The 19,689-nt window shown below is 50.0% G+C and overlaps 7 protein-coding genes across 7 annotated transcripts; 3 read left to right on the top strand and 4 right to left on the bottom strand.

Annotated features, from left to right (window-relative positions):
• Nucleotides 1-134: 134 nt before the first annotated feature.
• Nucleotides 135-2,475, bottom strand: BC939DRAFT_465155 (uncharacterized protein). The gene is made up of 6 exons (XM_051557467.1): nt 2,022-2,475; nt 1,458-1,863; nt 1,153-1,273; nt 870-1,028; nt 762-772; nt 135-673 (listed from the first exon to the last, which is right to left on the bottom strand). Exons 1-6 carry the CDS (start codon nt 2,327-2,329, stop codon nt 206-208), a joined length of 1,473 nt encoding a protein of 490 aa, XP_051407719.1. The 5' UTR covers nt 2,330-2,475; the 3' UTR covers nt 135-205.
• A 1,230-nt stretch (nt 2,476-3,705) lies between these two features.
• BC939DRAFT_465157 (major facilitator superfamily domain-containing protein) lies at nt 3,706-7,033 on the bottom strand. The gene is made up of 5 exons (XM_051557468.1): nt 5,422-7,033; nt 4,972-5,213; nt 4,660-4,868; nt 4,251-4,532; nt 3,706-3,982 (listed from the first exon to the last, which is right to left on the bottom strand). Exons 1-5 carry the CDS (start codon nt 6,871-6,873, stop codon nt 3,714-3,716), a joined length of 2,454 nt encoding a protein of 817 aa, XP_051407720.1. The 5' UTR covers nt 6,874-7,033; the 3' UTR covers nt 3,706-3,713.
• Nucleotides 7,034-7,382: 349 nt separating this feature from the next.
• Nucleotides 7,383-9,668, bottom strand: BC939DRAFT_496472 (major facilitator superfamily domain-containing protein). Its single transcript, XM_051559683.1, has 3 exons — nt 8,686-9,668; nt 8,297-8,544; nt 7,383-8,180 (listed from the first exon to the last, which is right to left on the bottom strand). The coding sequence occupies exons 1-3, from the start codon at nt 9,423-9,425 to the stop codon at nt 7,636-7,638; spliced, it is 1,533 nt and encodes a 510-aa protein (XP_051407721.1). The 5' UTR covers nt 9,426-9,668; the 3' UTR covers nt 7,383-7,635.
• A 794-nt stretch (nt 9,669-10,462) lies between these two features.
• On the top strand, nt 10,463-11,657 carry BC939DRAFT_317658 (uncharacterized protein). Its single transcript, XM_051551505.1, has 2 exons — nt 10,463-10,698; nt 11,345-11,657. Exons 1-2 carry the CDS (start codon nt 10,515-10,517, stop codon nt 11,569-11,571), a joined length of 411 nt encoding a protein of 136 aa, XP_051407722.1. The 5' UTR covers nt 10,463-10,514; the 3' UTR covers nt 11,572-11,657.
• Nucleotides 11,658-13,076: 1,419 nt separating this feature from the next.
• On the top strand, nt 13,077-13,865 carry BC939DRAFT_480963 (uncharacterized protein; the record flags this gene model as incomplete). Its single annotated transcript, XM_051558985.1, has 4 exons — nt 13,077-13,160; nt 13,185-13,395; nt 13,487-13,570; nt 13,636-13,865. 4 exons carry the CDS (start codon nt 13,077-13,079, stop codon nt 13,863-13,865), a joined length of 609 nt encoding a protein of 202 aa, XP_051407723.1.
• A 607-nt stretch (nt 13,866-14,472) lies between these two features.
• Nucleotides 14,473-15,011, bottom strand: BC939DRAFT_480964 (uncharacterized protein; the record flags this gene model as incomplete). Its single annotated transcript, XM_051558986.1, has 2 exons — nt 14,473-14,722; nt 14,872-15,011. The coding sequence occupies 2 exons, from the start codon at nt 15,009-15,011 to the stop codon at nt 14,473-14,475; spliced, it is 390 nt and encodes a 129-aa protein (XP_051407724.1).
• Nucleotides 15,012-16,677: 1,666 nt separating this feature from the next.
• On the top strand, nt 16,678-19,674 carry BC939DRAFT_465173 (uncharacterized protein). Its single transcript, XM_051557469.1, has 3 exons — nt 16,678-17,049; nt 17,180-18,236; nt 18,326-19,674. Exons 1-3 carry the CDS (start codon nt 16,864-16,866, stop codon nt 19,612-19,614), a joined length of 2,532 nt encoding a protein of 843 aa, XP_051407725.1. The 5' UTR covers nt 16,678-16,863; the 3' UTR covers nt 19,615-19,674.
• The last annotated feature ends 15 nt before the right edge of the window (nt 19,675-19,689 follow it).

Here is a 19,689-nt window from a genome sequence, read left to right on the forward strand (position 1 = left end):
AAGCCAGACGGCTAGATCAACGACAACAGACTCTAGAGTGATCCTCCTCTTCTTTTTTTTTGTCGTCCCAGTTAGCCGGGGACACTGCCAAAGGCTGTTTAAACCATCAAGTGGAGAAGGCATATCTGTTGCTTGCGAGAACAGGGGACATTGCTTTTATTCGTCCACTCGAAGTAAAACAAAGGACATCATAAAGACTCTTCTTTCAATGCAAAGATAGATCATTATGCCCTGTAAAGAACTCGTCCACCCGAGCATGGTCCGACACATACTCTGCCCTCGCCTGATCTTCCTCCACCACCCCCTTCTTCGCCGCCACATGTGGCCGAGCAGGCGCACTCCCTCTGTCGGCCACCGGCGGTAGAAAGCTAGCCTGGATCCGATTGTAATGCGACTTGTCCAACGCAGCCCGACCCCAGGCTGTCGTGGCAAGCCCAAAGACCATCCTCCGCATCAGCTCCCCAGACCAGCCGTCCCGGATGAGCAAAGACCCGAACTGGCTGGAGATATCGACGGCCTGTTTGGCGCCGGCTGCCCTCAATTGGTAGTAGGTCCGAAAGACCTCGTGGATGTTGTCAAGGTTGGTGAAGGACGGCACGTCATAGAGGAGCGAGGCTAAGACGACGGCATCAAGCATGCATTCGCTTGCCCCCTTGCCGGTGAATGGTACAAACTATTTAAGAGACAAAAATAGGGTTAGCATTCATGTCGAGCTTATGTTCTTTAGAGTTATTGGTCCGTGATACGCAACACACACACACCTTATGACATGCTGTGGGGAGGAGAGATGGGGTGTGGATGGTCATGGATGGTCAGTTGAGGATCATCTACACATTACGCACTAGGAAGAAAAGGATATCAGCTCTTACCGTCTCCGATGAGCACCGTCCTGCCTCCGTACCAGGTCCTGAATATCCGCTCCTCCAGCATGACCTTCGAGATCAGCTGCCGCTCGCTGTTGTCGATCAGGTCCCCTACCGTGCCCCCATCGGGCCCTTGCAGATGGCGTACGGCCTTGCTCATTTCGTCTGTCGCGGAGAAGGAGCCAGAGATCAGAAGCCGTTTTCGTCCATCAGATTCATATACGCCGTTGAAATGGTCCACACACATCCAAGAAGAAAGAAAACAATCGATCCAGCTGTATCCCCTTACCTGTCGCATCAGGCCCCCAGTCTACACACTCCGAGTTGTTGCTAGTGATCGTCACCGGTACCTCCAATGTCTTTGTAACGAGCCAGCTGTACCTCTGTCCAGGAATGGGCATGAACCAGCACTGTGTGTGGGCACAAATAAAAACGTTAATTTCATCAATAGATTAGCATGAATCTCAACCCTTTACATCAATCAATCTACTTTTGTCGCCAACCAAAAGAAAAAAAAAAAAAAAAAAAAAAAAGCCGAGACCCCTTTTGGGTCCGACAAAAAAACCTGATTCCAGTTCCGTTTTTGACTTTTACCATGTACGGAGAGTTCTTGCCCAGGACCACCTTAAAGTGCGAGGAGCTCTTGCCCAGGTCCGGATGCTTCTTCGGACTCAACGGGTTTGTCACCCCCAGCAACGAGACCTGCCGATACTGTTGCTCCTCCTGATCGACCTTCGGTAACGTCCCCTCCTCCTTCAGTTGCCGGAACAGACTCTGCCGCACCGCACTGGACGACCCATCCGCCCCCACGAGGATGTCCGCATGGTAATACGTCCCGTCCGAACACCTGACCTTGACCTGATCCGCCCCCGTCTCGCTGTTGTGGACGTGTTGCAAGTTCACAAACCGTTTCCCAAGTTTCAGACGGTCTTTTGGAATCCGGGATAGCAGGATGTTGTATAGGTCTGGTCGTGAGATACATTGGTCGTAATATCCGAACCTATTCACCGCACGCACACACAACAAACAAACAAAACAGTCTTTTTCATAAGTGCCAGCAGTTGATGTTGAGGGGAAGGGGGGGGTTGTGTGTGCTCACCAAGCCCATGTCGATAATTATCTGTTTTGCTTTGTCTGCTTCCCTTTCCCCTGTCTTACCGTTGTTTATAGTCGATGACCCTGTCGCTGCAGTGGAGCCTGCCGACGACAGAGAGGTCGCTGCGATGGACCGTGATGTCTGCCAGAGGTATCGCCAGCCGCTCGATCTCCTCTAGGATGCCCAGCTGTTCCATCAGGGGGAGGACCATGGAACTGAGGACGATGATGCTGCCGATAGGTCGGATGAGCACACTCTGTTCGAGGATCAGATAATCGATCCCTGCGCGCTGGAGCAAAATCCCGAGGACGAGTCCTCCCAGTCCGCCTCCTATGATCAGAATTTGGGTTCTAGATTTCGCCATGGGCATAATGTATTATTTATATTTCCTTTTGTAAAAGCTGTCGTTGGCTGTTCTTTTTGTATGTGTGTGCAGTGAGAGGTGAAGGAAGTGGAGGAAACAGGAAGTGAGAAGATAGAGTTGCCGGGCTTTTTTTTTTTTTTTTTTTTTTTTTTCAAAGAGTCCAAATTGCAGCTTATGCAGATGTTTCTGCTTCTATGTTCTTTGGTGGAAAGAGAGAGTGAGAGTGAGAGAGGAAAGAGGTCTAGCGCAGGGAGCGATGAGATGGGCAATTGCAACAAAAGAGAGATGAGACGAGACGAGAATGAATGAATGTGAATGTGAATGTGAAAAAAGAACACATGCGGACAAGCGTCTGCGGACAATTGTTTAACAGCACGCCGCACGCGCATCGCATGGGACGAAATGCATGCAGACTGAACCATGCACACAGACTACACCTTGCTTTCCTTATTCGTTTTTTTTAGTTTGGGCGTTCAAATGTCGGCTGAACACCGACCATCCATCCCGCATTGGAGTGCTGCTGCTCTTCATTTTATTTTTTGATCTGTTTTGAAGGGGCCCTTTGTTTTTGCCAATGAACGATAATAAGATAAAAAGAGGAAACCAGTGAGCGACTACCAGAGGTAGTAACAAAGCAAAGCATCTGAACCAAGGAGAGATACCCTTCCTTCCTTCCCTTCCTTCCCTTCCCCCCCTGTGCTTACTGATCTTGGCTCTCAGAAAGAGCCAAGTTCAGTAAAGCAAAGTTGGAGCAAGCACTGTCTCTCAATCGCCATAGGCTTTTGCCCATGTAAGTAATCACATAATCAGAGGGGCCGGCTTGGCTAAGGCCAGGGTCAGGGCCCTCAGACCAAGGAACCTGAGCAAAAAAAAAAAAACGCTCAGACATGGCTCAAGAGGGATACATACCTCTCTCTACATGAGTACCGGACACATCGTCTCCTTCGAACCAATCCGGTTTTTTTTTGTTTTGCTCTATTTCAAAGCAAATAACACTCCGCATGAGGTTGTTGACTTGAGAACCAAAGTTCTACCCTGCCTGGGCATAGTCCCACACACACACGCGCGCGCGCGCGAGAGAGAGAGAGCGACCCCGCGTGTTTTCTCTCGACCCTTTTTTTCTTTTTCTTTTTCGCTGCGGACAGCACATCAGAACCTTTGAACAAAATGACAGATGGGGGAGGGGAAAGGGGGAAGTGTTATGCCTTGAAGAAAGACAGCTTCCAAAAAAACATCTCAACCATTTTGCATAGCCTCTTTTTTGGCTCATATATATTCATACATTCAGATACTATGGCTCAGAATCGAATGGGGGATAAACGTAGCAGTTTGTTGCTGTCGTTGTCATTCTTTCTCCCCCCCCCCCCTCCCTCTTTTTTTTTCCTTCGCTCTACACTTCTATGCTTGTACGCCGCGTGGGAGTGGGGGCAGGATCCCTCGGTCTCGGGGCTATGCTCCGCTGGGCCATAAGGACGACCCAGGCCGTCGCAAAAATCGCGGACAGCGCGAACATGCCTCCGGCGGACATGATCACCGGCAAGAAGTTGACCTCGGTCTTGGTCATCTCTAGGAGGTTTCCGCTGATGAACGATCCTCCGAGCAGCGCCGGACTCGAGGCCGTATAGACGATCCCGAGCACCCTGGCCACCTGTGCATGACCTAGGATCGCCAATAAAATAAAATAAAATAAAAAAGATATCCAAAGAAAAAGACGTATCGTCCAACGAATGAATGAATGAATGAATGAATGAATGAATGAATGAATAAACGAACAAACGAACAAACGGCCTGAAGCACCGGAGCACAGACGCGTTTCTAGAAGGATGTATGTACGTGCATATATATACGTGTGTGTATGCGTATGCGCGAAGAGAATTATACAAGATAGGGAAGGCCCCCACCATGATTATAATGTCTTTTTTTTTACCATAGTAATCCGCAATAATGACTGGCGTCACCGTGGACACTCCAGAGAACGCGGCCCCGTAGAGGACAGCGAAGAGAAGGAAGAGCAGGAAGGTCTTTGCAAAGGTCCAGAGGATGAGCACGGCAAACACGATGACCCAGATACAGCCCATCAGGACCCATTGCGGAGGAACCAGATCCGCAAGTATTCCGGAGGCGATCCTGGAAACAAAGGATGCAGCGTTGAACCAGGCGTTGATGGCAGCGCCCGCTTGTTTTGAGTTGCCGATGTGGGTGCTGTACACTACATGGAAATACCGATAAAAAAGAGGAGGGAGGGTTAGGATTTTATATCAGCGTCAACCCGTTTGCTTATTCTGCTCAGGGTGGTTGTACAAAGATGCTGCATCGTTTAGTCGAGGTTACGTTACACTCCATAAAGTAGACCGGCGTTAGGTAGGCCAATGAGAGACATAATTGGAAAAGAGCCAGCATCACAAACACCGTGTCTTTTGAATACGCAGGCATGGTGAAGCTGGACCCTATCTTCTTTGGATGTGCATTCTTCAGATCCTTCATTAACAACTTTTGTCTGCGTTCGGGCTTTTCGCGTTCGAAGAGCAATACACTTGCGATGCCACTAATTTATTTTTTTTAAGAAAAAATATCATTATTATCATCACCAACATGGAATACCAAACCCAACCAAAGCCATATATTTGAAAGGGGAAAGACGGCCTTACCAGACAACCAAACTATACATGGCGAGGACGCGTAAGGTCCAATGGATGCCAACATGGCCGGCCAAATACTGGGTCAACGGCGCCAGATAGAATCCGCCCAGACCTGCTCCGGAGGCGCCGATCCCCAGGGCCAGTCCACGCTTCTTCTTGAACCAATATGTGGGTGCGGCAATGGCCGAGAAATAGACGAGCGAGGCCCCGGTGCCAAATAATATCCCTTGTGATAGATAGAGATGCCAGATCTTTCATATGAACAATATAAAAAAAAATGAAGTTAGTATTTTACATGTAAAAAGAGAAAAGAGAGAGAGAGGAAAAGAGAGTGAGAGTGAGAGTGAGAGTGAGAGAGATAGTCTGTGTAGTACGTTGATCTTTTTTTTTTGATGCCGGCCAAGTGTTCTCTCTTTCTCTCTCTTTCATTCCCACTTCCTTAAGTCCCCCTCTTGTTACCTGTGTAGCGAAGGATGCCAGGATTAAAGCTACCGTCATAACCAAGGTCCCCACGAACGCAGTGGCCCGATATCCCCACCGCCCAGCCAGGGTGCCCGCCACCATCCCCATCAGATAGGTCACACAGGTCCCGGTCGTGCCAATCAACGCCACCGCGGATGGGCTCGCCTTCGGGAACGACTCCAAGTACTCCTGGACGAACACCCCAAAGATGAACTCTGTCGGCGCAAACGCGAACGTCTGGATCAGGACCGATCCCAGTACCACCGACCAGGCTTTCCACCCTCCGTCGGGAGCTTCTAAAGTCCCGTCGCCCTCGTCACATTCGCCTTGAGCGCTGTTGATGTAGTTATAGTTGTTGCTGTTGTGGTTGTTGCTGTTGTCGTTGCTGCTATTGTTATTATTATTATTATTGTTGCTGTTGTTGTTGTTGTTGTCGAATGGGCTGGGTCCATCGACCGGGCTGGGTTTCTTTGAACTGACCGGGCTCGCGGAGGAGAGTAATTCGGGACTGGGGCTTTTAGAAGAATGAACTGTGTGGAGGTCTGCGGGGTCAGGATTAACAAGGGTCGTAGTACTGATGTTAGCATGGATACTGCCGTTGTGGGAACCAGAGGCGGTGCTGAAAAGATAACCTTGGCCAGAGGGATCAAAGGGTGAATCGTGTGGGAGTGAAATCGTGGACGGAGGAGCTCCTCCACAGGAAGTGGTGCAACTTGTATCGGACAGCGTGTCGAGAGAGACGAGGGAGGATGTGTCCATCTCTACTGACAGATAGTTATTCGGCGGTTGAAGGAGATGATGATGATGATACGCGGCGCTACTTGTCTCCGTCTCAAGCGTTGGCATATGTACTTTAGCATCGGAGCTTTCTTCCTCTCCCGTTCTTGCTTTTACTCTTACTCTTACTCCTGCTCCTTCACTTGCGCTTACGCTTGCCCCTCTACCGGATCCACCGCATTCCCTGATCCCAGATACAGCGATCCGTTGAAAATCAGATTCGCACCCCTCCGCCGAACCTGCGATTTCCGCGACATTGTCGGTTTTATTCCGGCACTGCCTGTTATCGGTGACCGTGGAGCCCGCGGAGCCTGTGGAGCTGAGGTGGTCGTCATTCCCGCGACAATTTTCAAAATCCGTCGTCGTCGTCCCCTCTATCAAGTCCCGCGCTCTGCCCTTAAAACAGAGTCGCGCTTGATTTCGAATCCTCTCCCCTCCGGAGCTCTGGACTCTATCGCAACCCGAAGGGGCCTCGCGAATACGACGGGAGGTTTCAGGCCTGGTTCCTGTAGAGGCAGAGGCAGAGGTAGGAATAAAAGCATCTGCGGTTGCAGCGGGTTCAACATTTCTGATGTGCGCAACGGCGGCGATTGCCTTGACCTCCTTTGACTCCTCCTGCACATCTGTAAAGGGAAATTCTCCACCCTCCTTGCTATTATTTTGAATGCTCATGAGCGTGTGCGCGATTGTGTGGATGAAATGAACGAGAATTGAGTAGTTGTTCTATTTAAAACGGGAAGAGGGGGAGGAAGGCGATTTAGAGAAACGGAGAACATGCACAGCAGGATTCTCGGCGCTTTATATGGAGCCAGCCTTTTTTTTTTTTTTTTTTCTAGTAGAAGAGGTTATCTAGATGTCCATGTATCCAGGTGTTCAGGGCGGTAAGAAAGTAGTACGGTAATAAATACAATCCGGGTTGGCCCCCGAAAGAAGGGCGCACACTGGTTGCGATGGGATCAAAGCGTCTAACGTCTGTCAGCAATGTTGCGTCAATGATGCTGGTGCAGTAATAAAAAAAAAAAGGGAAGAGAGCCGACCATTTTCGACCCTTCCTAGGAAAAAAGATGAATTCTATTACTTGCGGGAACCTATCGTTTCGTCATTACATTAACGCGATAGTTTCCACACAGCCTATTCTGTAGTCTCTGGCCACCGAAAGGAATATAAACGCAGTTACGAATGCACTGTCAGCAGTTTCTCTTTTTAATGGTGTCATACCGGAATGAATCTAAAATACAATGTGCTATGGACAGGTGGAAAATGGGAGATGCAAGTGGTTTCATGATGAGGATGCTGTTTCTATATGAAGGGAGGGAGGGTGGAGGTATATGTGTCAAACGTGAACTGTACAGGCGGTGGAAAGAAGGGAGAGAGCAAGAAGGAGGGAGGGGGGGAATTCTCTCGGTCGATCAAAAACAACAGCTATCTGTTGATCTATAGATCTGCGACGACCGATCCCGCAGAGGAAGCAACCCCGATCCGCTTAGACTTCTTGTCCAACCTTCTGAAGAAAACCCAGGCAGAGACGCAGATCGCTCCCATAAGCAGAGTGCCACCTGCAGTCATGATCACCGGCAGATACGAGAGATTGGGCTTCGTGCCATCCAAAATCATTCCCGCAACAGGAGCACCGGCCAACATGCCGACTCCGCTGGCCGCGTACATGAACCCGATCACGGTCGAGAGCTGGTGCGCTCCAAAGGTCTCGGAGAGGACAAGGGGTACCAGAGACACGTAACCGCCGGCGAAGAAGCCGTAGAGGATCGCAAACAGGAGGTAGACCCCAAAAGACTTGGAAAATGTCCAGATGATCAAGACCGAACCCGCCGTCATCCAAGCACAGCAGCTAACGACCACGGTCTTGGGGAGACGGTCTGCAGCGTAACCGAGGACGATCCTGCCGAGGCAGGAGGCACCACTGGAAAGACCAGCGATCAAGGCACCGTCCTGGGCGGTCAACCCAATGAACAGACTGTAGGCTACAAATGAACCAGATGCAAATGCAAATAGCAAGAAAGGTCAGAACATCGGATCTGAGATGCTTGAAATAAATCAAGCGCACTCGCATTATCCATATGGAGAAAAAAAGGCTTACTCTGGAAGTAGTACATGGGAATGAGGAACCCAATCGAGGCCGTGAGTTCTGCAAAGGTCAAGGACAGGAACTGGGGGTTCTTGAACACCTTGAGCTCCGCAAAGAAGCCGGCCACGCCAGTAGGCTTCATTTTCTCAGGAGACAACTTCTCGTTGATCTGACCAATCTCCACGTCGGTCATCGCAGGTGAGGGTTCAGGGACCTTCTTACCATTCTCTCGCTCGGCGATCAAGAAACTGGCGCCGCCGCTATTGCCAAAGCAAAACAGTAAATGAGTAAAAAAAAAAAAAAAAAAAATCAAGTGGATAGTGTTAGTCTTTGCAGCAGTAACATATTATGATGAAAGAGGCGAGCGACATGGAGCATGGACTAACTGACTGATTACATACCAGACAATGACGCAGAAAAGCGCGAGGGCACGAAGTGTCCAGCCGACGCCGAGGGCATCAATCAATCCCTGGGTAGCAGGCGCAAGGCCCAGTCCACCGAGTCCGGTGCCGCTGACAGCCAGGCCGAGGGCGAGGCCACGCTTGGCGTCGAACCAGTGTGAGGGTGCACCGATCGCAGGGTAGTAGACCAGGGAGGCACCGATTCCAAAAAGCACACCCTGGGAAAGGTATAGTTGCCAGACCTGGGTCGCGAACGACGCCAGGAGCAACGCAACGGCCATCACAGCAGTGCCCAGAAGAGCGGTGAAGCGGTACCCAAATTTGTCGGCCGAGGCCCCGCTCACGAAGCCGGCAAAGTAAGTTGTGCTTGAGCCCAATGTCCCGATGAATGCAATGGAACCGTGGCTTGATGATGGGTAGAGTTCCAGGTAATGATTCTCGAACATGCTAAAGATGTACTCGGTAGGTGCGAAACAGAAACAGTGGATCAGGAAGCTCCCGAGGACGACAAGCCATGCACGGAGACCACCATCAGGCGCACGGTCCGAGATGTCGACCAGGGTGGGCGACTGACTGATCCCGATGAAGGAGGGTGCTGTGGACTTGACACATTTCTCGGCCGAGGACGATGGGGGGAGGAGTGTGTTGGTACGGGTGGTATAGATTGCGTGGGCAGGGGCGATCTCGCAGGACGTGCGAGGGGTCTCATCGACGTCGCGGCATGTCTTTGTGGTTGCCATTTTCGTGTGATTTAATTCCTTGAGGTATTACAACAGGTAGCGCATGCAGCTTTGTTGACAGAAATGGCTGTGCGTGTATGTACAAAAACAGATGGGATGCAACCGGATGAGGCCAAGGGAGAGAGGAAATGTATGAAGATCGAATGAAAAAAAAAGAAGAAAGGAATCTTCCTCCTTGGCGAGTGCGGGCTACCTTTTTATACTTTTTTTTTTCTTCCCCCGAGTTCCTAGGGCTTCCTTCTCTCGCGGCAGACATCACTCGAGACCCACCGGCTGGGCCTCAGACCGTGAAATGATCGAATGCCACAGAAAGAGTCAGAGACATGTGTGTGTTCTGAATAATCGTAATGAAACGCGGTCTGAGGCCCAGACGGGCTGAGCTGGCCTTGAATGTAGTTTCTATTCATACCGTGTGTGTGTGTATGTACCCGACTGATTGCCGTTAAGTGGGTGCATCCACTGCTGCCGCCAGAGATGCTTGCCCAAAAAGGAAGGTGCATTGTTTTGTCCCACGCATGGACAGCCCCTCCTCCCGGCACAGATTTATTTTTCAACCGCAGCCAGGAAGAGGATGCACTTCGGAGCGTGAACTCTCTTTCTTCGCTCGCTCGCTCGTTGCTGTCTCAGCCTGGTCTTGCCCGGGGTCATCAATCGACCCATCTCTATATTTCAACTGCAGCCGAATGAGGACCCTATTCTACCAATAGCCTTTATCCTTCGAGGACATGGTCCACTCTCACCGAAAAAAAACAAAAGAAAAAGGCCATGCAGATAGACTCCAAATGAGCATGGAACTTTGGCCACGTTGAAAGAAATCTGGGTCAGTAGGCTATTGGTGAGCAAAGCACCCTTCTTCTTACACCCACAAGTGCATGCATTGCCCAGGTTAGACTATCATGTGTTTTGAATAGCCGCCTGAAATAAATGCGTCGTCTAAAGTCCACTTTAAACCTCGCATCATAACTGGTTCATTTTGCATGCAAAGGGAACCAAAGCGAACCCAACTAGGTATATGTCCCAGAAAGCTGTAAACGTTGGGGTGACACTGTAAATGATAGGCCTCAAGTCGCTGCGACATCTAGCACCCAGATGGCGAAAATTCGGAAATCATTTCATCTTCTCGTAAAGTCCATATTCATTTGCGTTTGCAGATCGATTGCACAAAATGCAGTGTGTTCAACGCCCGTGCAGCGGGAACCCCCCGACGAGGTTTACATTGACAGGTGCAGATACACCGTCCTTGCTATGATAGAGTCAAAATCAGCAAACAATGGTACGGTGATCAATGAGTGATCCGACGACCGCGAGATAAGCACACTGCTGAGGAGGATAGCCAGGCTCTCTTACTGCTCTTGCAGACAACGGAATATGAATGTATACTTGAACAGCTGCTCCTGGCTCACGCCCAGACTGAGGATCTCGACGTGGAGAGAAAGATGCAGAGAGGGAAGCGTGGGCAGGAATGGAGTGGTTGCCCTTGCGGCGGTGTTCTCTTGACAACCACCTTTCTCCATTCTCACTCATCGTCCCCCTCAAGCTCGCAAAAACCCTACAACCTCAAAATGTGGTGTCGAAGACCGTAGACCCTTAATGTACCTCGAATGTAGAACCTTGTCTATTTTACAATCGACACAGTGTTTCTTGTACGCGATTCTTGTATACACCGAGTTACAAAGGGACAATTACTACAGTTTCAATAGCTATCGCGTTTCTTTTTTTTTTATTGGATCTTCCAACCATTTCGAGCTCTGGAATTTCTATCGAAATTCAGACTGGAAGTCCACTCCTCCTCCTGATGAATCCTTATCGGACCCAGAGTACAGAACAATTCAGGCTCAAATACGTCATAGAACGAACGCATCCTCGCAAGAAAGCATCTGAACTGTAGTGTGCTTGCTGACACACATTTATCTACATAGTCTATAGTCGCTTGGCGCCAGGATTTCCATCCCTTCTATGGGTGAGGCTGCTCGCTTGCGTCCTCCAGCTCGTCCTTGCCCTTGCCCTTGTCCCACGACGCTACTGCGCTACTGCTGTTGCTGCTACAGTCCCTGGCTTCTGTTTGTGGTCTTGCATCTCGCATCCAAGGGCAGTGCCCGTCCTTATCTGCTGGTTGAAGACAGAGCGGTCGCTGTTGATAGGGTAAATGGCTGCGAATGACGTTGCAAATGTTATGCCTTGCCATAATATCGCGGTGTATGAAAGTGTCGCAGATTGAACAGTATAGCCTACGGATCTTGACCTGTCCGAAACTACTCATTCGCCCCAACTACGATGTAGCCTAGGGGCCTGGATATAATTCATACTTCTCATATAGCTAACCTTCTACCCGGAGGTCAATCTCGCTGGTAAGCAAGTCTACTGCTCCTGCTCGCACTGCTTCTGGAACTTTGCTTGTAATTACGCGGTGGTACTTTTCCTTACAGGTGGCGATGAATTCGCCAGTGTTTTGCAGTCTCAAAGCCTCGGCATCATTCTGTTTCCGGCAGCCATGAACGTGGTTCATATAGCAGAGAAAGATCGAGCGAAAATCCTAGTGCATGTAAAGATCCTGTAAAACATATTCAGAGAAGTCCAACATTTGGAATAGACTTGTGTTGCGGTTGACTCCGACGCTGCTTCTATTACGATTGTGAAAATTGAAAGCCGGGTTGAAGGACTCTCTGACGAATACGTTAGATGGCTAGATTATCAGAGGAATCTGTCAAGTCTCTTCCCATCACCAAAAAGGTCTACAAAGATCAATTGAGGCATAAGGCGGCAATGTTCCCCCGTCCTCCAAGAGGGTCGACCATTCAACTTGAAGGTTCATGTGGGCTCGACCGCTTTTAGAACTGCCACATTTGTGGTCAACGTTCACCATCAATTGACCCAAGGCAAAAAAATAACAAACAATCAAACAAAAAGAGATCGACATTGACCAATTGAGGCATAAGGCGGCAATGTTCCCCCGTCCTCCAGGAAGACAGACCATTCAACTTGGAGGTTCATGTGGGACCGACCGCTTTTAGAACTACCACATCTGTGGTCAACATTCACCATCAACCAATCCAATGAGTGAATAACATAAGGGGAAGCACAAATTACACAACCAAGCGGGCAACCTCCTACCTTTGTCGCTGTGAAAAGAGATTTTGGATTAACGCGGTGCTGTATGGCTTTAAATATGAGCCAACTGGTTGCACTTCTAAGGAGATTCGCGTGGTGTGTGTGTGCGTGTGTGTGTGTGTGTGAAGGAGAAAACAGAGAGAAGACAAACAAGGGACAATGAATGATGATGGGGGCGTGAGAGCGGTGGCAATGGTAATTAATAAGGTCAAAGGAGTGTGATGCCAGAGGCGAGAAAAGCGAAGGCGCAGTCACTGCGCGCGCGCGCGTACGACGTCGCGATATTTATTTCCCGGTCGACAAGAAATAAAGAGATATGACTGTGCCTTTATTTTGCGCCGACCCTTTTTTGCCATCGTTTTGCATTTTCTTCTTCACCTTTGCCGCGATACCCCTTCCCTCGGCTTAATTCTTTCATCCCTCGGCTTAATTCTTTCATCCCTCGCCTTTTTCTTTCCATCCTTCGTCTCTTTTATCCCTCGCCTTCTGACTTCTTCCTTTTTTCTCGCCACATTTAATTCTCTTTTGATGCTTCACAACACTATGACCGACAACGACTTGACTCTATTCTGCATTGAGAATGGAGACTCTACGCCATTCTCTGTCGACATCGACCCATCAAAGACTGTTGATCATCTCAAGGATGCATAGAAAACCCCTCGATTTGATGATGTTGCCGCCGATGAGCTCACCCTCTGGCGCGTTTCGATTCCTCTTGCTCCACTTAAGGAGCGCAAGCCGATTGTCCTGAACAATATTGATTCCGCGACAGAACTCGACCCAACAGATGACCTCTCTGATGTCTTTACCCACAAACCACCAAAGAAAACAATTCAAATCATCGTCCAGCGACCACCACCAGGTAATGCCGCATTCTTTCCTCTCCACTGCACCATGCGCGTAAGCTTGTTATTGTACTAACCTAAATTCTCACGCTTAATTATCCAACACAGTCCATGCACCCGTCCCTGTTCGATTTCTTACCCCTGTTCCAGCCACTCCCTCGGATACTTCTCGTCCTAGAACGCCTTTGTCTGGTGAGTTCGGTCGTCAACTCTGTTTTTACGCCCATTTCTAATTGATTTATCTTTTCTCTCAACAGGGGACCTCAGAACCGACATCAAAAAGATCGCCTACCGATTCTTTGCAACCGGATCTCCAGCCTCTATCTTTCTGGACGCGTATGTGCGAGGAGAATTCAAGTTGCCAGTCACTACCGCCGGGATCAAGGGGCTACCCAAAGTACTGCTGCGAGGCGTTGTCGAAAGTCAGGATTCAGGACCAAGTCTTCTTTTTTTTGGATTTACCGAATCCTCCGTTAAAGGCTGGTGATCCTGTTCCTGAGAGGTTTCGGTCGAACGTTTTTTAAACTGGAAGGCATGCAGGCACAAGACCTCCCTGTATTTGGTGTCAGGTGCGCTCCTATCCTCAATGCATGACTTTGAAAGACTTGCTATGTTTACTCTGCTACTTCATGGACTAATGCGGAATATTTATGTCTATGACAAAGTCAATAAAAACATAAAACAATTTTACATAACTTCGATTCTCAAGTGAAGTGCTCTTATCTTCGGAACAAAGTGCGACTGAAAGGACTCGTGCAAAGAGGAAAGTTCCATCTTGGTCGAAAACTTACCACCCAGACCAACCCCATCACAACCTTGTTAGCTTCCTCTCTCTTTCTGCCGATCGATCCTCCGATCAACTTGAGTAGGTGATCCGTTATGAGCCTGTGCTCCGCATCCCTGGCCCATCTCGTGTCCCACCTATGCTTCCTGAACCGGCTGTAAAATTCATTCAGCTGTCCCTCTACTCTCTCCAGTTCCGTAACATAGCTCGCAAAGCTAGCTCCCTCACTGTGCAGTGGTGGCTGCTTAGTCTCGATGTTACTGATGGATTCTATTCCATCATCTGGAACGATGATTTTCTGCTTTTCCATTTATCTTCTGTGCTTGAACGTAGGCTGGTACACAGCCTTCTGCTTCACTGCGAGATTGTAATAGGTACGAGAACCAAAAGTAGGGGTTGTATCCTCGAAAGAACTGCTCATGTCGTCATCATCGTCCTTTCTTCCAGGTCCCGTTGTCGTACTGGCAGGATCATCGATCTCTGGTAGCAATGCGCTAATTCCAACTACACGGATTTGGCTGAGATCGAGACCCAGGACCTTGATTTGATCTGGCCCACATCTGCAAAGATCGATGACATCCTGCTGGGTCTTCACAATGTTTCGGACCTCGGTCAACTAATAGTCCACTCCGCCGACTGTGGATGTGATTCGAAGGGCAAGATATTCTGCGAGAATCGCCTGCATCTGAATGACTGTAATTCTTTTAACTTGAAGGTCGACAGATGGAGGCGGAAACCGTCTGTCCAAATGGGGCCTCGACGAACATAGCCGTGTCCCTCGTAGGTCATAGGATCGAATTTGGCCTGCCGAATGAGTTGAATGTGTTCTCGCATCATACTCAGGGCCATCACGAACGTCGATTCTTGCAATCTCTCGACCTTTTGCGTGGCTCACGCCTGTTGACGTTCGAAGGCATCTTCGTGATAAGGAACCCAGGAGCCTTCTGCCCAAGTCAATCGGTTAGGTTACCCTAGGTGGGAGCGCTGTTCTTGTTCTCAAAGTCCACCAGTATTAGTTCCTGAAGTTTTTTTCTTCAGCGCAGCGTTTTACCTAAACACGATACCAAACTCTTACTCAGAGAACGACATTAATGGCTGCTCTATGCCCATTAATGGGGTTGTCTGACGATAACTCTTGCTGGACTAGCTCAAAAGCATGAAATCTTCGATCGCTGGGATGTCTTGGTCTATCTCTGTACGTGATCCATCTAATATGAGACCCTTCGTCTTCAAAGTCCTTGGCTATTATAGACAGATCGCCAATGTTAGTATTGTCGTTCTTACAGTATGCTCCTTGAGTCGAGTGCAAGGTTTGACGCGGGGGTTTGGTAAGAGACTGGGCAGGGTTCACCTCACTTGCAGCCCCTGCCTGATGTGGAGCAGGGTGGCCGGTCGTGCGATATCTGTTGAAAGTCTGCGAAGACTTGTGCCGCCGAGCCTTAGTACCGGTTGACTCGTTGTCAAAGCCATTAAAGTTGATAGCGATCTCAATAAGCTAGTTAATTTTATGCATACCTTCATGCAGGTGGGGATTCTTACAAATCAAGGCAGTGTTTGACATTGCATACCTTCTCTCCGCCTCGCGTGCCTCTCGCACCTCCTTCTGCATTTGGGAGTACCGCTGAGAAAGACAGTCGAGCTGCTTCCAAAGGCTGTCATAGGTCATGGCAGCTTGAGCTGAGGACGAAAGGGGTGGGCCAATCTGCACAGGGTCCTCAAAGATCCACAAACGTCTCCTGGGTAGTATCCTTGCGCATGGCTTGATTGTTGCCAAGTAATGCTTCGTCATCGTCGCAGCCAAGGCGTTAGATTCTGCTATATGATGATCTGATTGATCTATTTACCTTCTCTATCCAGCCCTTCGATGATTTGTAATTAGTTGCACTTCCGAGAGAGAGGACGTTGCGGCTGTCGTTTTTTTTTTTTTTTTTTTTTTTTTTTTTTGATGTGACGCTAAGTACTGTAAACTGGTCGCATAGACGCTTGGAATGTTGTACACGAGGAGTTTCCTTTTAAGGTGGGTCGTTAAATGGTCTCGATGCTCTTGTACATGAGCATGTCGTCAGGCTTGCATTCAAGGCCTATCGTGAGATCTGCCTCGGTCGAGCATTCGACAATCGTCCACTGCTTCGTGTACATGTATACGGCAAAGGCGCTTTGAGCGTCTAGGGAGCAATAGAAGGCCGAGCCCAAGTGTTTTCTGATGTCGATGAACTGGTGTTTTCGCATGCGAAGCTTTTTATCCACGCGAACTTCGAGCATGCAGACATTTGTCGGCGCGCTCAACAGCTTCCTTGTGAAAGGTTCTCTCGGTACAGTTGAGTGGGTCCTTTTCCCTCCAAAGGAAGGCCATCCAGGTAAAGAATCAAGTTCGTCTGGGTCCCAAGCTTCAGTATCTCTCTCTCAACAATGCGGCGAGCATCGTCCGTAGGGTGCGAGGAATAGGCGCAGCGAACGGTGACATAAACAGACCCAAGGATATCGACTCGACTCACCGAATTGTGATCAATGGAGCTGGGATGTTGGATAAGTGGGCGGTTGATTGCTCCCATTGTGACGTCACTATTCTGAACTTCGAGTGGTGCAAGCAGTCTATACCTCGAAGTTCTCTTCGTATTTTTCACCTCCTTACACCTCCCCTCGGTTATCAAAGCAAAGCATTCTTTCTACACAGAGGCAGCCCACACTACTGCTCTATTCGATGGACAACCCTACACAGGCCCCCACCACCTTCAGCGCTCCACCCAATACGACTGTCACGGCTCGACAAAGGCTTTTGGCAGCATGTCCGTGCCTCAACGTCAAGCTGCACCTCGCTGCACAACCTGAGCAGGGCGTATCGATCGCAGGAAAAGAACTAAAGCTTGGACTGGCCGGTGTGTCTGTGGTAAGCTGCGTTCGGAGGCCGTGATCCCTGACCGCAGACGAGCATCCGTTGGCGGTTGTGGGGAGAGGCAGCTTTCGGGACTGATCCTAAACCCATTTCTATCGTCCTCGCTCGCTTTTCTCTTGTTCAGGAACAAAAAATCCTCTGCGGTCTCTCAATATCAAAGGATCTGGCCACGGCGCGGTGTATGAATTGCGATCAGGACGTTTATATCTTCAAGCCAAGTTCCACCTCGGTCAACTTGGAGACTACCTCCTTGGCCTTTTTGGCCAACTCCGTCTTGTTCTCACCCTCGAACGGCATTGTCGTGCCATCAGAAGCCGTCGTCACAGGGGAACGGATTGATGCGCTTGTCAATGATCCAAATTACTCCAAAGCCTTCCGACTCATCCTCGCACCAAAACCTGCTTCCATCGGATCAGGCGACCACCCGACTTCTTCATCAGCCACGCCTGCAGCACCCCAGCCAAACGATATCCCATACCGACCCTATCTAGACAGGGTGCGCTCGATTTTGGACAAGGAACTCGAGTTGAATCTGAACGCACAGCAACAGCGAACAGAGGCCAGGATTGAAGCGTACAAGTCGCAACAATTGCTGGCATTGCAAAAGTCGATGGAGAGCACGAGGCATGAAAAGGATCTTCTCTGGATCAAGATTCAGGAACGGGTCACGTCGCCGCCGCCTCCGGCACCCTCAACACCCAGCATTGGAGAGTCAGGAAGTGCAGGCGCTCAAGGGAGCGGATCCGCTGACGCCAATGGCGGACAGTATGCCTTCGACGTGCCTGGCACTTTGCCCATCCGACTCACAAGCGCCTCTCGGGTGGATGGGCCTCATGGCGCATTTCTGGACAGGAGAAAGGCATCGGAAACGGACGCGGCCATGTCGCTCCAGTTCAGAGAATTTGATCAGCAAATGGCCTCGAACAGTATGAGGCGACAGAGCCTTGTGCCTGTTGTGGTCCCGACACACGACGGGACGGACGATATCGCTGACATGACCTTGTCCAACACAGCGACGAATGCGACCACCTCTACGGCTCTTGACCAGCCTGCCTCGAGCTCCTCGAATTCGGGAACGTCGACCCCAACATCAAAATCGAAAAAGAAGGTGACCATCAGCGACGCAATTAAGAAGGTCTCAATCGTCGAGCCTGACGCAGGCAACTATGTGGATGGCAATGGTATATCTTTCAGTGCGATGGGTACTGGTTGTCCAGGACTTTATTGTGGTCAAAAATGGAAGAACTAACGCAGCTTTTGGATTATATAGATCAGAACAGTGATGAGGAGGATGGTGGAGACGAGGATGAAGGGGTGGTCTTTGATATGGACGAAGAGCTAGGATTCGACGGGGAAGGAGGAGAGGACGTCGAAGGAAACGAGGAAGGCAGCGAACAGGAAGACGGTATGGGTAGTGATGAAGACGATTATTCTACGCCCAGCAATAGCATCGCCATCAGCAACTCAGCCGGTCGTTCCTTGCCCAAATCCGGCATGGTCGTGGGCTCGCTCCGCGCAAACTATCTACGCCGTCAGAAGGGGCTTCAGCAACACAAGAGGTCACTCAACGAGGAAGAGCTTGATTTTGACGACGACGACGAGGATGATGATGATGATGATGATGATGACAACGCCCCTGCGCCACCCGCAGCAGCATTCCTCGGCACGTCCTTGCCGATCCAAATCCAACCACGCCCCGCCAATCCCCTACCCCCTCCTCCAGCACGTACTTCGGCCCTTGCCAGCTCCTTGGCGATGCCTCCAGGATCATCCCCAGCAGCCGCCATGCTCCAGCGGAGATTGTCTCGTGCATACGGACCGGATCTCTTGCCTGACAGCAGCAGCCAGGGCAATAACAATACCAACATCGCGCGCTCATCGACCTTGGCATTCGCAGGATCTTACACCGACGGATCATCCCTTGCGCCTCCAGCTCCTGGGGGCATCGCTGGATCTCTGATAATTGATCCACTTATGCTGCTTGAGGAAGAGCACGACAACGATGACCGTGAGGATCGTCTTCGAAAGCACCGACAGCCTTTCTCGTCCATCAACCACCGTCGCGATCTAGAGAGGAGTCAGCAGAGCCATAAGGAGCAGGACCCTACACCGGCACAGTTCAGGAACAATGGCGGTGCGATATCTTCGGTGTCGCAGCAGACGGATTTTGAGCCCCCACATCTGTATTCGGCAAGGACCTATGTCGGCTCGACCCCATGGGAGATGCCGACAAGGATCACAGTCAAGACTGGAGGCATACAGCGTGAGGGCACGAACCTGGACAAGCAGATCGCGCTAGAGATGGCGAAGGAGCTGGAGCAGGAACGACTCGAGAAGGAGAAGGAGGCACATGAAGCTGCGCTTTTGGACAGGAGTAGTGCAGTGCAACGTGGCGTCCATAAGATCGACGAGGAGGAGGAAGAGGAAGAGGAAGAGGAAGAAGAGGAGGAAGAGATACTAGGACGGAGGCGTCAGGGTCAGCGGCAGCAGGAGGCGGATGAATTACCGCCGCTGCATCCTCTCTCGACTGCAACAGCAAACGACATCGGTGATAGTTAGTTTCTGGAAGGCCTTCTTGGTCTGAAAGAAAAAAGTAAAATAAAATAACACACACTGCAAACAAAGCGTAATGAG

Source organism: Gamsiella multidivaricata, assembly GCF_025024155.1.
Source record: "Gamsiella multidivaricata strain RSA 2152 chromosome Unknown BC939scaffold_88, whole genome shotgun sequence".
Taxonomy (NCBI): Eukaryota; Fungi; Mortierellomycota; class Mortierellomycetes; order Mortierellales; family Mortierellaceae; genus Gamsiella; species Gamsiella multidivaricata.

Excerpts from the sequence above, each read along its gene's own strand:
- BC939DRAFT_465157 (XM_051557468.1), bottom strand. The coding sequence starts at position 6,873 with ATGAGCATTCAAAATAATAGCAAGGAGGGTGGAGAATTTCCCTTTACA. Across the intron at positions 5,214-5,421 it reads TGGCATCCTTCGCTACACAG|ATCTGGCATCTCTATCTATC; the intron begins GTAACAAGAGGG and ends TTCATATGAAAG. Across the intron at positions 4,869-4,971 it reads ATGTATAGTTTGGTTGTCTG|TGGCATCGCAAGTGTATTGC; the intron begins GTAAGGCCGTCT and ends AAAATAAATTAG.
- BC939DRAFT_496472 (XM_051559683.1), bottom strand. The coding sequence starts at position 9,425 with ATGGCAACCACAAAGACATGCCGCGACGTCGATGAGACCCCTCGCACG. Across the intron at positions 8,545-8,685 it reads CTTTTCTGCGTCATTGTCTG|CGGCGGCGCCAGTTTCTTGA; the intron begins GTATGTAATCAG and ends CTTTGGCAATAG. Across the intron at positions 8,181-8,296 it reads TCCCATGTACTACTTCCAGA|CCTACAGTCTGTTCATTGGG; the intron begins GTAAGCCTTTTT and ends GTTCATTTGTAG.
- BC939DRAFT_317658 (XM_051551505.1), top strand. The coding sequence starts at position 10,515 with ATGGCGAAAATTCGGAAATCATTTCATCTTCTCGTAAAGTCCATATTC. Across the intron at positions 10,699-11,344 it reads GTCAAAATCAGCAAACAATG|TCTATAGTCGCTTGGCGCCA; the intron begins GTACGGTGATCA and ends TTATCTACATAG.
- BC939DRAFT_465173 (XM_051557469.1), top strand. The coding sequence starts at position 16,864 with ATGGACAACCCTACACAGGCCCCCACCACCTTCAGCGCTCCACCCAAT. Across the intron at positions 17,050-17,179 it reads GACTGGCCGGTGTGTCTGTG|GAACAAAAAATCCTCTGCGG; the intron begins GTAAGCTGCGTT and ends TCTCTTGTTCAG. Across the intron at positions 18,237-18,325 it reads CAACTATGTGGATGGCAATG|ATCAGAACAGTGATGAGGAG; the intron begins GTATATCTTTCA and ends TGGATTATATAG.
- BC939DRAFT_465155 (XM_051557467.1), bottom strand. The coding sequence starts at position 2,329 with ATGCCCATGGCGAAATCTAGAACCCAAATTCTGATCATAGGAGGCGGA. Across the intron at positions 1,864-2,021 it reads GTCATCGACTATAAACAACG|GTTCGGATATTACGACCAAT; the intron begins GTAAGACAGGGG and ends TGCGGTGAATAG. Across the intron at positions 1,029-1,152 it reads CTGGGGGCCTGATGCGACAG|ACGAAATGAGCAAGGCCGTA; the intron begins GTAAGGGGATAC and ends TCTCCGCGACAG.